Genomic DNA, 15,703 nt, shown 5'->3' on the forward strand with positions numbered 1-15,703 from the left:
ACCGGTATAATGTTGGGCAATGATAAGAAAATGAAATATCGCGATAGAATATGAGTAAAACACGCATGTGCAGTGCCTTTGTTTTCATATGCACATGGAGGAAAAAGCGTGCCGGCGACGGAGAATGAGAAGAGTGAAAGCGGATCACTGAATGAAACGGATGAACCAGAACTGGTTTGAAAAAATGCTGCAACTTTAGTGGTGTGGAACTGGTTTAGCTTTCGTCCATCAGATACACAACAAAGCACTATTTTTGGTAGCGCATGCTAGCGGGCCGTCGTTATTACCGTGTTTTTTGGAAAATACGACACATTTAAAATCAATCCTTTGATTTTTCTTAAAATCGACAGTGCCCCTTAAAATCCCGTGTGCCTTATGTATGAATTCTGGTTGTGTTTACTGACCTCGAAACGATTTTATGTCGTACACGGCGCTCGAAAATCTGTCAGACGTTTTAGTACGACTTTGCTAAGCTACGAAGCCGCACCGCTTGATGGATTGTCGGAGCATTATGGCTATCGTAGGCAGGAGCCTCGCGGAGTGATACGTACTGTGCTTCAACATAATATTACCATATTGTGTGTGTGTATAACCTTTTTCTAAGTTTTGTGGATATTCTACATGGTTATGCTGAGGATATGTCGGCCAATTTCCACTGGAAATGCATTTTAGTTAAACTGACAGCAAGGAATTTGCATTTGTACTGTTAAATTTTTATATAACTTTAATGCACATAAAAACAGCTGCTTGTTTAAGTGAAAATACATTGATGTTTTTTTTCCACTAATAAAGTTGTGGAGTTGTAAAGCATTTTGTCTAGTGTCAATTATATCGTCAGTTATATCGTTATCGCAAATTTTCAAATGTATATCGTGATAAATATTTTTGGTCATATCGCCCTGCTCTACTTGAGGTATTGTTTTTAACACACATACACGTACGCTCATCTTGTTTTGACTAGAAAATGGTTCAAAACCAGTAAGTACCAACATCATTATGTCATTTCTGGCATTTTTACATTAGAAATTACTCCATGTAATTCATTTGTGATGAAAATTGTTGTTTTTAATCATTTCAGCTTTGAAATAAATCGTTCCTATGTGATGTGGACAAAGGGTTGCAGTGTGAAAGATCAAAGTTTTGGCCTGGGTACGCTCTATCTTGGGAAATAGGCTGTGAAAAGGAAGATGTTGGACTTTTTGTTTTGAGATTTACTGCATATATCAGTTCCCTCGAGCTTTTGTTCTCAGTATGCAAAGATATAAATTCGATCCAGAGTTTTTCCTTTAGCTAAAACTCCTCTTAATTCCTTTCCTCTGAGTTTGACAGATGCAATCTCAGCGTGATCACTGAAATGAAAATACAAACATGGAGCCCAGGTGTCTGGAGTTAAGAGGCTGTTTTTAAAAAATGAAAGAACAAATGTTGAGAAGAGGAGGAGGAGAGTTTTGGGTGTTGAGTCTGACACTGTGAAAAGTAGGGAAAGTCAAAATTCTTCACATACTGAGATGAAGGATCCAAATAGTCCTTATGACTTCATAGTGTAGAGATCAGCATGTCAATCTGTCACAACAACATGGCAGCATTACAGAACCGGCATCTTACATCTGGCTCTGTCATTTAGACAATAACTCTTCACTGAAGCATCCATTACACCACAGGAACAGAAGACCTAATTGATGCATCCCCCCCAGCATCACGATATAGCAGCAAAATTAAAAAAAAGCTTTTCAGACGACTGCAGATGAATAATTCATTGATTTTTTTGTAAGATATCGTTGTCTAATTGTTTAGTTTGTTAATATTTCATGTGCGTCATTAATTCAGATTGACGAGAGAAGCTAAGAGAAGCTTGTGATAGGGATCATCGAAGTTCAGTGCCTACAAGATTTGTTCTCGAATGGCTTTTAGAGACATCTGATTGAGTCGCACTCATTCATAAACAGGAATTTTGTGAATTGATTACGATTTTGTTCACGTTATTGTGACCTGAAGGCCTTTTTCAAGGCCCAAATACCAAAAATGATCTGTTGCCGTAATAAAGCCTCCCCCTTGTATAATTTCACGCGTTCTGGTGTTAAATATTTAAATGACTTTATGTAGTATCGTTTCATCTCTGCCCATTCAATCATATCAAATTACAGTTTACAGCTATGAGGTCTAAGTGAGCTGGTTTTGATAGACCCACAGGCACCTGCAGACATGCACATAAAATCCAGGCCTGGATAAAGCATTCTGCCTGTGTTGACTGCAGACTGTGCCACCTAGTGGTCGCTCGGGATATTGCGTCTTCCCATGATCACTCTCACCTCCAAACCTGCTGTGCATAATCACATTACTCCCTCAGATAGATGTCTCGTAGATAGCCAAAGTCTGTTTTTTTTTTTCTTCGTCCTCATGTGTCATGTGTTACCAGCTTTTTCTTAGTATTTCCTGAATTCATATTTTTTTAACAGTTAGAGAAAAGTTCAAAAGTTCTCTCTCTTGCATTTTGTGAAATGTCAGCCCAGTGAGGCTTTGGTATTAAACTGAAATATTGTCTCTTTTTTGTGGTGTTTGAATTACTCCTCCAAAGCCTCCAAAATATTTCTTCATCATCAAATGGTGATCTGACTTTGTAACAAGCTACATTAACTACACAGCTATTTGGGTTTTCCAAGCTGTTACAGATTTAATGATAAAATGGTCCTAATGCAGTCATTCCAAAACAGAAGTAGCTCTAACACTAATATGCTTTTTATTTTTAAATGTGACAGTATACTGTTCTCCACTGATTAGCATGTCGGTCTGTCCGTCTGTCTTGTCTTCCTGCCTGCCCGGCCTGTTATGCATCTGCCGGTATGCCACATGTCTGTTTGCCATCCCCATTGTTTTCTTAAGTTTCTTATTCTCGCCTTTCTGCCTGTCAGTGCAGTTATCCGTCAGTGTGTCAACGTGTCTGTCTGCCTGTCCTCCAGCCTGTCTGTGTATTATTTATTTATTTATTGTCTTAGCTGTCTCTTCGGTGTGCTGTGTTGGTTGGAGGCCCAGCTGCCGAGCTTCACTGTAAAGTGCTGGGCTGATTGGAAGGGACGTTTTTCCAATGGCGCCGCGCTGCCTCTAATATTCTGTTTGTCGTTGGGTGTGAGGCTGATTTATCACGCCCCCTCTCCTGCTGACATTCAGATTCACTTTGATTGGCGGCTGGACAGAATGACACCCACCACTTCCAACACTGAAACACCACTACAGCGTTTGCACACACATTCTCTCTCTCACACACACAAACACAGACAGTCAAATGTGGTGCTCTGCATACTCGCAGCCAGGTACACAGTGGATATGAATATGCCTATTCCACCAACACATTCCCACTTACACTTGAAGACATGCACTTGCATACATAAACTCACTCATAAACTTGCACAAATACACAGAGTCTGAGCAGAGTTATGAACTCTGTCTTCTGCACGCTAGTTTGTAAGTGTTGTATTGAGTTTATCGAACGATGTGGGCAGACTGCTGCTCTTTTGTTGTTCCTTCACCCCACGAACTCTATAATATGCTAGCCTTTCTCACTTTTAATGCTCACTTACTGCACGCGGCCTAAGGCCCAAGCTAGCATACTCTTGCGTTGAATAACCACCACCTCCACCCCCTCCGCTCCACATCCCTCCTTAATAACTCTATAACTCACCTCAGCCTTAGATTTAATTGCTTATCTGTGTGTAAACGTATTAACCCTCTGCTGTATCTGTTTTGCTGCCGTCCCGGGGGCCCGACAAGCCTCTCTGACTGCCGTGCCTTACATCCAATGAATAGTCCTTCTCTGAGCGGTAATAGGGAATCAGCATCGTAGCAGCAAGCATTGGCGGCGTGTAAGAGATAAATCAGATTGGGGGTCTTGCTTTGCCAGTTTATTGAATCTAAATTGCGTGCGCGCTTGGCCCCCGCCGGCCCTACACGGCCCATCCATCTCCCGGCTGATAATGGAGCAGGCCCGATTCCACCTGGTGGGAGCATTATTACATTTCCCCTCTAACGAGACCCAGCTAATCCTGCCAAGGGAGGAGAACAGAAGAGGGGAGAAAAGAAGAGAATAGTAAAGAGAGGAGTAAAGGAAAATGTTGGGGGAGGAAGAGAAGAAAGAGAAAAAGTAGGGAGGAGGAAAGAGATAGAAGAGGGTTTAAAAAAGAAAAAGAAAAAAAAGATCCATCCTGGCATCCTCCATCTACCTCCCACTCTCCTGCCTTCTCTCTTTCACACTTTCTTCCTTTCTGTTGCCGCGCATAAAACATCTTCCAGCGCCATCACAGCTACATAGCCCCTGGGCCCCTGAGCTGCAATTACACTCATAATCACAATGCGATTTCACTGACACTCTCCGCCCCTTCCCGCTGCCTTCCCTCCTCTTTCCCTCCACCCCTGCAGCCAAGACTGAACGAAGTCTAAATGAAGTGAAAGGCCTCTCCTCTCCCAACAGCCGGCCGTTTATTACCTGCTTTAATAAAAGTCCATCACAGAATTATCCGACAATGAACTGGAGCCGCTAAGTTGCCGAGAAAGATACTTCCAATAAGCAACGTCTACGCGCAGATGCGCCTATGTGCGTTGTTGCTGTTAATTCATTTTACATGCATTTTGCACCTGTAATGTTAACAGGCTTTTCATGCTAGTGCAGCAAAGTATGTTGCTTTAATGTATTTTTCTGTAGTTAATCTTTTTTTTTTTAAAGCAGGGCTACTTATTGATGTAATTAAATCATATCCCTGGCTCAGCGCTCAGGCCTACTTTCATTGTTTTGAGGGGGCAGGAGCCCCGTGAGGCAGTGCACTGATGAGAGATGGATAAACAGTTTGATTTTCTGCTATCGCCCCCAGGCGCAGTGTACTGGAGAGATGAGCAAGAGAAGGAAGAGAAAGCATTAAAAACGAGGAGGGGTGGGATAGGGCAAAACAGAAGGAGAGAAGCGAGCAAGAGGATAAGAGAACCTGTTGGGGGAGGGATGAAGGGATAGAGGTGGAGGATAAACATGCAAAGAAAAAGAGGCGACAAATCACTCCTGTTGTTTTGTGTACACGTTTGTGTGCACAGAGGCGAAGCTTTGCCTCTTATTTTTGCTTGTTTGTCTGTTTCCCGTGCTGTTTTAGTTCCTCCTTTATCGTACATGGCCCCGTATATCTGCCGATCTCCCTCTCCCTTTTTTCCCTCCTCTTTCTCCCCGTCTCCCTTCCACTCCATCACACCACCAATACCGCTCTGTCTCCTACCTGCCTCTCGGTAGCCCCGAGCAAAGAGTGAACTGAAGAACACAGAGGAGTTCACACAGACACACAAAAACACACACACAGGCAAGAAAACTTGTGAAGGATGGTGCAGATCGTCTTTTTTTCCCCTCTCTGCTTTTTTCATTTGGCACATTCACACAGACACAAACTTACTAAATTATGACTGTGTTTGCTAAGAGAAATAGATTGGCTGCTGCTGATTTGGTTAGGCTTGCTCCCATGCGCATACACATACATGAACCCGCCATAGCTGAGGGAGGTAGTGGAGGGTTCAGTCATCCATGTAGAGTCATTGTTAGTAAAGATGCGGAACCTCCAGACTTAACCAGCCGTAACAGCAGTGTGACGGGTTCTTTGTCTACGCCAATTACTGAACAAAAACAGCAGCGCAGTCACAGAGAGACTGGCACAACCCATGGCCTCCTGCATCCAAACACACACAGACACGTACACGGGCCTATGTATTGTATTTTTATGTAACATATTTACTTGCAGTCTAACTAATACACAAAGTCAGGCACAAAATGAGAAGCGTGCGCTGAGCACACATGCATATGCAGACACCTCGAGCGGTACAATAAACCACATTTGGACACCCACAGCTGTGCCCTGACACAAACATGCTGTAAGCGCTCACAAACACTTACACCCACTCTTATATTGTATTAACTTCCCCAAAAACAGTGCAGCGCTCCCATTCTCTTCCTCCCCCTTCAGTTCTCGTCGGCTCACTCTCTTCTTCTGTTTCTCTCCCTCTTTTTTTCCCTTTTTTTTCTCAAAGTTTAAACTCATTAAGTGTAATGATATTGGAGACTCAATTTTACATAGCTCACTCATCAACCAAGTGAGATAGCAATAAAGGCGAATGGCTCCGCTGAGGCCCTAACGCTGCAAAATAAATGATGCGCCGCAACGGAAATGTAATTAATTTAGAGGCAGTATTGATAGTCCTGCCATACACGGCATTATATTCTTTAATGTGGCTTAACATCTTGATTATTCAGGGGGAAAAGGTGGCGGAATAGGGAGCGGAGACAACACGATTCATGATGAGACATGCGTAAAATGCCCTGACGAGTGTTTACTCCCGCTGCCTCACTTTCTCTTAAGCTTTTCATTATGCCAAGACGATAAACACCTCTCAGGAAGAAATGCTGACTTTTACAGCAGCATAAAGGGAAAGCAGTGAAGGGGTGCTGCCTGATATGGAGAGGAGGATAAGGCATCATTCATATTTTGTGTATTTCCATGCATACTGTTTATTCAGTGACGAATTCTGTGAAAATTGCCTGCATTTCCTCTCCGATGAGCACGTTTGTTGCAAAATACAGAAAAAGGGCCACAAAGAGATGCATTTATTTTAGAGGGGCTCAGATTTATTTGAAAGAAAGGGTTTGGATAGAATTTATTTCTATTTTTTTACAGGACACAAAATGATCATATACCTTTAATATTATTATTAATTGTTTAATTGATTATTAAAATGATATACTTCTTTCCTTTCAGCTAAGACTGATGAAGTCCTGAAGGCCAAAGTTGCCAAAAGAGAGGAGGAGGCCCGGAAAAAGCTAGAAGAAGGTGAGTTAAAAGAGTTTGTGTGCTTTTGTGTTCACGTTAATGTCGGCACCAATACCAAACCAGTTTTAATTTGGCAAGGCAAAGAAAAATAGAAAAAAAAATCAAAGCCTGAACCATTAACTATAGCAAAACTGCAAAATTAGAGACGTCGGCAAGATTGAGCGACGGAAATAATAAAATAGTTCATTCTAATTATATTACTAGTAATCTTTGTTCATATTTTGTTCTCTATTAAGGGCCATCAATATTAATTTTGAGGAGTGGTAAACATGAAACGAAAAACAGACAAAATTGTGGGCAGTAAGACATCTGTTGCTCAACTTCAGTTTCTACACGTTTGTCTAAAATCAGCAGGATCAGGTGTAACTGGTAAACAACAAAAAGGCAAAATTGTTGCATGTGTGTTCAGACATATTTTGTAAAGCTTAGTGGCACGTAAAAAAAGCAAACACTTGAAATGCTATGAAGTGAAAGAGCAGGAAATATAGTGCTCATTCTTATAGCAAGAAATCCCTCCGCGCTTGGCAGCATTGGGGATTTTACAGTGTTACTCATCTAATGTGTTTACATTAACAGATCAGCAACCCGTCTTGTGCTTTCACACACCATCTATACTTTGCAAAACATGGATTCTGAGATGCTGATTAGTTTTTATTAGGACAGCTGTAATTTACATGAAAACGCTGGTAGAAAAGTAGAAATACACACAGCACTGCAGGCAATAAATCTATCCCGAATCCCCCACTACCACCAGCAAAGGACAAGCAGACACACACACATTCGCAGACCCACACATTATCTCAATACACATTCAAATTAAATCAAGAGTAATTTGCAGTGGATGTGCTAACACTAATAAAGTCCTTAGATAGAATAATGACCCTGGTCCCTTTCTGACCAGCACGATATAAATGAGAATATCAAATGTTATCAACAAACTGTGTGTGTTTATGTGTACATGCACACACAGACTTGTGTAGTCGTGTCATTTCTTTTTTCTGATGTTTTATATTTCTGGACTCTCCCACTTTTCTTCTGGTATAATTTTTTTTGTTTACGTCAAGGATGCATGGCAGTGTGACCTTTAAAGTTAGCTGACCTTTTAGCCAAATGAAAGTCCAGCCATCAGAAACTAATTAGCCCTGTACTCTTACTTTAGTCGCCCAGTAGTGGGAGGAATTGATTCCTTCCTCCTCTGTATTGCACAATGTTTTTGTCCTTTTTTTGTTTTTGTTTGTTTGTTTTATTCAGCGTCTCTTTTTTCATGTTCATATTACTCTTTTTTTTTTTTCTGGTCTAGTGCACTGTCTCTACCTTTCCTTTCCTTTCCTTCCCTTCCCTTTCCTTTCCTTGTCTCCATTTGCCCTCATCACCTGCACCTCCAGCTCTCTTTCTGTGTCTTTCTTTCTCTGTTTTTTCACATCTCTGTGTGGATGCATTGCCAAAGTGGTGACTAAGTGTCTTGCTTGGGGCAACAGATCAAGGCTCCCAGTCAAATAGCTTTCTTAAGCAAAGTTCACACTGCACCGTTGCCTCTTTTTAGAATCAGTTGACTCGTTCTCCCCTTTGCTCAAAGCTCCCTCTACCTTCACTCCAACTCCAAAAAAAAAGGTGTTGTGCTCGACTGTAGTGGAGCGGTGCAGTACAGCATACTGAACAGGCACTGCCTTGGAGGATGATCATTTTATTCGTTTCCCCCTGCACAGGGACACAAGAAGTGAGATCAGAGTCACGACAAAGTGGCCCTGACGACTCGTCCTTGTCTCTGCACCAATAGGAGCCGCCGTCACAAATACACACAAGCACGTATGCACAAGCGGCGTCGGCTAGCTCCATCCTTTTCTGCCTTTCCTTCCAGCACATTGAAAAATGGAGGTGGGCAACTGATGCTGCTAAACAGCAGATCACCAAAGTTCTCCTGATTCCCTGCAGGGGCTCTCAGAGGTCAACGCAACTAGAAAGTTTACACTTGAACCGCTAAGTCAACTGAAATGAGAAAACCGTTTAAGCAGAATGGAGGGGAGAAGTGAAGAACACTACCACCTACACTCCTCGTTCATAAATAGATTCACGTCCTAGACTGGCAATGTGTTTGAGTTAGTTTAGCCCTAATCGAAACCATCGAGATCTGATTCATGTGGATGCTATGATATGCAAGCTATTATTGTAGCGAACTGTGGCTGCATACTGCGGAGCCCTGAGAGAAGAGAGGGGTTTTTATCAGCAGGGTTTACTGACAGAGAGGAAGGAGAGGATCAATAACTGGCCCTGTGGTCATCAGTTAACAAAGTAGTTTCCACTTAAAAGGAGTGTTTGGCTCTCTGGTTAAGGGCAGCCAGATGATGCTAGCGGTTGAAAAAGGAAACATATGATATGAAAGGGTGTGAGAATGAGAGGGGTGGATGATTCCTTTGTTAGTTGCATGCCTTGTTTAGGCTATTAAAGCTGAGAGATGCTGTTTGTTTGCCCAGGGGGCTTTTAGCTAACGTGGTGAGTCCAGCTATAATAAGATGGACTGACTGTTCGGTGTGTTTGTGTGTACATATGCGTGTGTGTGTGTGTGGACTGTACTATCAGCTGGCACTTCTATAACCAGAGTCAGCGTGTGTAGTAGAACTATATGTCCGGCTGGACAGTATGTTAAATTACAGCCATTATGAATCTTTTCCAAACTTGTCCGTCTTTCCGTGAGGTCTTTACACCTGCTGTACCTGATACACTGCTGTGTGCCTGTTGTAATTTACTGGAAATGTCTTTCACTACAAACAACACTGACAAAACTGTATCTAGTAATTCATTCATACCAATGTTCACGGGTAGATCAAATGAGATAAAATCAAATGTGCAGAAGTGTAAAATATAGTTATTATGATTTGCATATTTAAATTATTTTTTGAATATGTCAATTTTAAATCATATTCCCATTAATAATAATAATAATAATAATAATAATAATAATAATAATAATACTCTAAAACCCAAGTATAGTTTATTTTATGTGTCACAGAAAACTGAGAATTTCGCTGGTACCCATGAAGACAATATAATAAATTATTACCAAAATAGAGAGAGATGGATTTTCAGCCAGTCAGTCTATTTATTTACAGCACTCTGTAAGCATCTTGTGCCACCCCTCATTTCTTTATAGTTTTTTTCGAAGGAGCCAGACTTTCTTGTAATTTTTAAAAAATGGTCTTGAGCAACAGTTCTCCAGGCTTTCTAGAGGCCTTTCAAAGTTTGTCTTTGTACATTTGTTGCTTTTTTATTCATTTTCAGTTTGGTCCTTATACCTGGTCTTTTTCAGAAGAAGATTTTTCTGTGTTTTTTTTTTTTTCTTGTGATGGCACTTAAGACTCAACTAGCAATCATTCATACATAAAACAACACCTACGGTAACTCAAGGGATGAACAACATAACAGAATCAGAGAACTTTATTAATCCCAGAGGAAATGATGTAGTCACAGTTGCTCCAAGACAGTAAGGCAAACAAGCTAAAGTAGAAATATTAAATAAAATGGTATATTATATAATACCTCTGTATACAAATAGCTCTAATATATAAATATCCCTGATTTATTATTAAAAGAAATATAAAATATAAAGTTGATTTTGAGGTGTCCCTGTTATCATACTGAATTATTTTCTAAGGGATCTGCAGATATTAAGGGCTAACAACCAGTTTTTAAATGGTTTAGGGATTTTGTTACTAGTAGAAGGGTTGCTGACAGGTAGGTAAGCTTAAGGAAAGGAAAGAGGAAGAGATGTTTGAGGTATGCCAAGTTGAAAGTCAGTGGCAACAGGTCTTGCGGTGAAATGAATCCGAATTAGAAATTTTTGGTTCAAATTGTAGTCGGGAGTAAAACATGGTGAAGGCTGATGGTTTGGGGCGTCATTTTAGCCAGTGCTATTGGGGAGCTAGTCAATATTGATGGAAGTACCATCAGGTTTTGAACCACCATGCAGTACTATCTGTTAAGTATTTTAGCATGACAGTGATCCCAAACACGCTGCCATTGCAGTAAAAGCATGCCTGGATAGAAACACACAACACAACTCTATCAGACATGGATTGGTCTCCTCAGTGCCCAGACCTCAGCGTTACTGAAGCAGTGTGAGATCGTCCTGACAGAGAACCACAGCCAAAGAAGAGGCTTGAATGACCTTCCAAAAATTGCAAAAAAGCTTGCGTAAGAGAGTTCAGGCTATGTTGAAGAATAAAGGTGGTCTTACCAAATAATGTACAAGCTCTGTTTATGCATTATATGCATTTCCATGTATGTTTTCATGTTTCAGTTCGTTTTCTGCCCGGATTTTTCATTTTCCTGGCAAAATATAAAGAAATGAGGGATCGCTTAAGACCTTTGCGCAGTACTGTATTTATAGTTTATTTCAAATACATATCTCTGTTTAAATCTGCGTAGTTTCTGCTAAACAGCATAAACTGTTCAGTTTCAGGCACGGTCTCTGCAGGTGTATGCTCCGATCTGGAACTTTGATGGTGTGCTTAAAACATAATGAGAAAGCCTCCATTGCAGTAATGTTTTTCATTATACCAAGCCTCATTAGGTTTAATTAAGATGTTATGTCAGCTCTTGCTTTTGTGTAACCAAAAAAAAGAGGTAACACATTGACTAGCTGACATTAAAATTTGTGTCAAATTCTCAGTGACCCCGATTAATTCATTCAGACTGACATGCTGTTTGAAAAGCCTCCAAAAACAACGCACTTTCAACACTATTGTGTCGTGAAATCTGGGTCGTGCGTGTCTTTTTATCAAGCTCTGATAGAAACATTTTTTCATTCGTGCAGCCATTCTTCAACATTTATGTAATTGTGGATTGGACACTAGCCTATAGCCTGCAGATGGTATTTTAGCCCCGAACCTGCACTTTCCCCATTACCTCAATCCACCACCAGATTGGGAGATCATATATTTTAATGAGACGTATAATAGCTCTTTAACCCATATCATTAGGGGAATATATACCTACCGTTTGCTCTTTTGGCAGTTAAACGAAAGGACTGTTTCCCTAATTACGCTGTGTGTAGGACAGGTCACGAGTTGGGTGTGTACCTGTCTGTGAGTGTGTCTGCGTTCAGGAATTATATGACCATTAAATATTCAACCACGGCCCCCCCGCTCCAGCCCCAACCCTCCCTCGACCCAGCATCCATTAACGCCTCATCACCATTTAACTAGCTCTGTTGTCAATCACCACAGGGCCTCGGTTGAAACAGAAAATGTCTGGATTTGGTTTCCTGTCTTACTTGTTCTACATATAGAAAAAAAGAGTGAATGAGAATAAACAGCCTTTCTAACTGAAGGATACCTCAGTCAAGGACAATCAATATAACCGAATCATTAAGGGTGAATATGCCTTCACTGTAATTTGTCTGATATAATATCTCTGTTTTTAGGTATGATTACATACCGTACTAAACAATTTGGCAGTCAGCTAAAATTTCAACTCTGCATGCAAACCTCTTCATGCAGCACTGGTGTGGGTGTCCATAATAAATGATGTGATCCCTTTTTCTAATTGAAAATAATAACTAATCCATGGATAACAAGCTCTTGTATAATCCAAAGCCATATCCCTTCAGTTCTGGCCTATCTCGGCTGTAATAAAAGACAGGAAATGAGAGGCAAGTGAGAGTGGTGGCTTGGACATTGACGCTTAATGTAATCTGCCTTGAAATCAAATTATTTGACCTGGAAAGCCTAACAATACAAAACTCCTGCCAGGCTGCTGTTAAATATTTAGCACGTGCCTGTCATGAATACAAATGGCGCGCAAATTAGAATCTACAGGCGCGTGACCCCCATATCACACCCTCGGTGCATGGGGGGCTGCCTCTGCTTTAAATGTTTTAATTACCGGTGCCGCGGTGTGGTGTGGCGTGCCACGCTACCTCGCCGAGCAGCGTCACTTGAAGGACAAGCGGTGAAATTCAACTGCTGGTAAACACGAGTGATCTGGTGTCCGTGATCTTATCGTATTAACTAAAACATAAGGATCCGATAGGAGGAATTTTTCCAGGCTATAATTATAGTTCCTAGCATTCTCCCTCAGAGTAGACATCATACTTTATTTGTAATTTTTTTTTAAACCTGTGTTCTTTCCACCGGCTATATGATCTACCCGAGGAGTCGAGGGAGGCGCTGTATTGCTCTTGTGCACTTTGCACTGAAGGAAGATCCATCTCAGTGATTTTGATGTAAGAAAATCTGGTTTGTATCGATTTGGTATTGATCAGCGGAGTTAGCCTCATCTCCTGTCGTTACTTCAGATAAATGGCCTTATTTGTTGTGTTATTATGTTCAACACAATCATGCCAGGAACAGTCAGAGGAATATTGAACCGACACTTCATTGGCTTCATGGGCTCCATTTGTTCCAGGAATTAAAGGATGTTTTCTGCCAGTATAGCGCCACATTGAAAGTGGAAAAAGAGAGCATATTGACAATCAATTACACCTTCACTTTAAAGGTCTTTTTCAAACACTGTCCTACAGAAGAATGTTCCACTTTTAATTTTTTTTTATCCTGCCTAAATAATGATTGATTTGGAGATGAATAGTGCTACAGTGCCTCACTCCAGCCATCTCTCTTTTATTTGCTCCTCTCTCCTCCCTATTCATTCAGGTTTGTGGTTCCCCCCACGTTGAAATGATTAGTTATGCAAGGCTTGTAAGCACTGAATCAGAGTTATGGTCCCCGGGGAAATAAATTTGGCAGAAAATCAGTGTGAGAAGATTTAATTATCACGAGGAGACCTTTTTTCCTTGCCTTGGCCCACTGAAGCCCAAACCCGTCTCCTCTTTCTCTCTTTCTTTCTCTCGTTCTACTCTGAGCTCCACACTCTGCAGCCAAAAAAGCCCTGGCGTGCAGCAAGCAAGCCAGCCCTCTCCTTGCCTTCCTTCTCCTCCCAATTTGTTTCATTACATGGTGATAAGCCAAGCAATTACTGCTTTATTGATTTTTCATCACTGCAAATTTAAAGTTGATTTTTTTCCCCCCCTTCCCCCCCCCTTCCACCTCCATCTACCTCTGGCTCCCCCATTTTTCGCTGAGCAGTGGCTCAGGAAGGTGATTAGGTGACCCACCTGTCCTAAGCGCTGCTGGTCGCCGCAGAGGTGTGGAGGTGAATACCGAATTCTGCTAACCCCATTTGACCCCTTGTTGTCCCAGGGTAATCGGATGCTGGTGTCGCCCAGTTTGGCTGTTAAATCGCAGCTATGGAGCCTACAACCTAATCATTTCTATAAGGATATCTGTGGAATGACATGTTTGACTCGATAGCGGCCGGGCTGTCTCTGCCGTAGGCTAGATTACGACAGAAATTGACCATGCAGGCTTCCATCCTCTGTTCATTCAGGTCAGGCAGACAGATGATTGACAGCACCCTGCTGCCCTCCGTGATTGGTAATCGTTTCTCGGGTCACCCTTATCAATTAACCCGCTGCCAGTAAACCAATGTACGTTCAGCAACTTTGCATTGAGTCCCAGGCTTGATATTTATTCCAGATTTCCTCTCCTTTCCATTTAGATTAATGACAGCTTTGGGAAAATTTGTTGAAAATTAAGACACTTAATGTGGACTTCTTTCTTGATTAAATTAAAATTAAAAACTGGCGTAACACTCACATATTTAATCAGGATCCTGCAAATGATTTTGGTGATTAAAAGTAATTTTACACAGTTTGATTAAAAAATGAGGAGTGATATGAACATTTTGGCCCAGGTATAAGAACACTGGGTTAGCATTAACCCAGCAGTTTGACCCCATAACTAATAACATTCCTAGTATGTGAAAACGACTTCTCAGCACACACACATACACACACGCACACACACGTACAAGTGTATGTCTGGACATGATCACACACAGTCTAACAGGGTGGTCAGAGTGCTGTGATTAGACACACCCTACAGGTCAAAATGCTGGCATCCTGGGTGGCTGTGGACATTTGGTGGCTCCTGCAAGGTTTGTCATTGACATCAGAGGTCACTTAAGTGTGCGTCTTTGTTCTGTTTAGGGAAGCTGTAATATGTGGCTGTGGTTGTATCGTTTTATAAATGTAGTGTGAGCAATTGTGCTTTTGAAATACCTGGAATGAAGTCGTGGGTGTGAGTGATGGGTGTTTTTAGGGTGAGCATATATTTGTCTGCAAAGAAAGCAACATAGTCAGAAAAATAGTGATGTAATAATACACTGATGAATAAACTTGATAAAACTTTCAATACTACAGTCGCCATCTTGGTTTAAAACAATAAAAAAGAACAGTTGTGATGAGGAGGGACGGGTCTTACTATGAAAATTGTTTGCTTATTGGCTAAGAGCTTGTCAGTTATAAGTCGTTAATTAATGAGCATACCACAGGTAATTCTCCATTTTGAAACATAGTTTCAATTTTTTAATTAAAACAGTATCGACCCACAAACTCATGAGCAGTGAAAGCCTGGATGTGATGAGGAGGGGCAGGTCTAACTGTCAAACTGAATGACTGTCAAGCAACTTGTGATTGACAAGTCATTAGTCAATGACACTTGTGTGGTTTCATGCACTGATAATCTACCAGTTTGAAACATAGTATGTCCAAGATTTTCAAAATAGACTTTCAAAAATTTTATATTCAGTGTAACCTACAATAATGTTCAGATGCCTCTGAACTCTGAGGTTGAAAGTAAGGAGTGATGCCATTCCCGAAAAAGGAAAAAACGAGGGAAAACAGGATTTTATTTTGGTGATTAAGCAGCCATTCAGGTATCACAGGAAATACAGCATAATACTTGTTTTGGTGTGCATGCAAACACATTCACTGATAGAGATTGATCAGTGCTTAATTTGTGAGT

General features: G+C 41.1%; 1 protein-coding gene across 3 annotated transcripts in view; it reads left to right on the top strand.

Annotated features, from left to right (window-relative positions):
* The window catches only part of rsrc1 (arginine/serine-rich coiled-coil 1), a 121,881-nt gene that overhangs the window by 90,432 nt on the left and 15,746 nt on the right, over positions 1 to 15,703 (top strand). For all 3 annotated transcript variants that reach the window (XM_040009495.1, XM_040009493.1, XM_040009494.1), the window contains exon 7: positions 6,774 to 6,845. In XM_040009495.1, coding sequence (XP_039865429.1) covers positions 6,774 to 6,845 — 72 coding nt within the window. The remainder of the gene's footprint in view (positions 1 to 6,773; positions 6,846 to 15,703) is intronic.

The sequence above is a fragment of the Simochromis diagramma genome, unplaced genomic scaffold (assembly GCF_900408965.1).
Source record: "Simochromis diagramma unplaced genomic scaffold, fSimDia1.1 OVJJ01000344.1, whole genome shotgun sequence".
Classification (NCBI taxonomy): Eukaryota; Metazoa; Chordata; class Actinopteri; order Cichliformes; family Cichlidae; genus Simochromis; species Simochromis diagramma.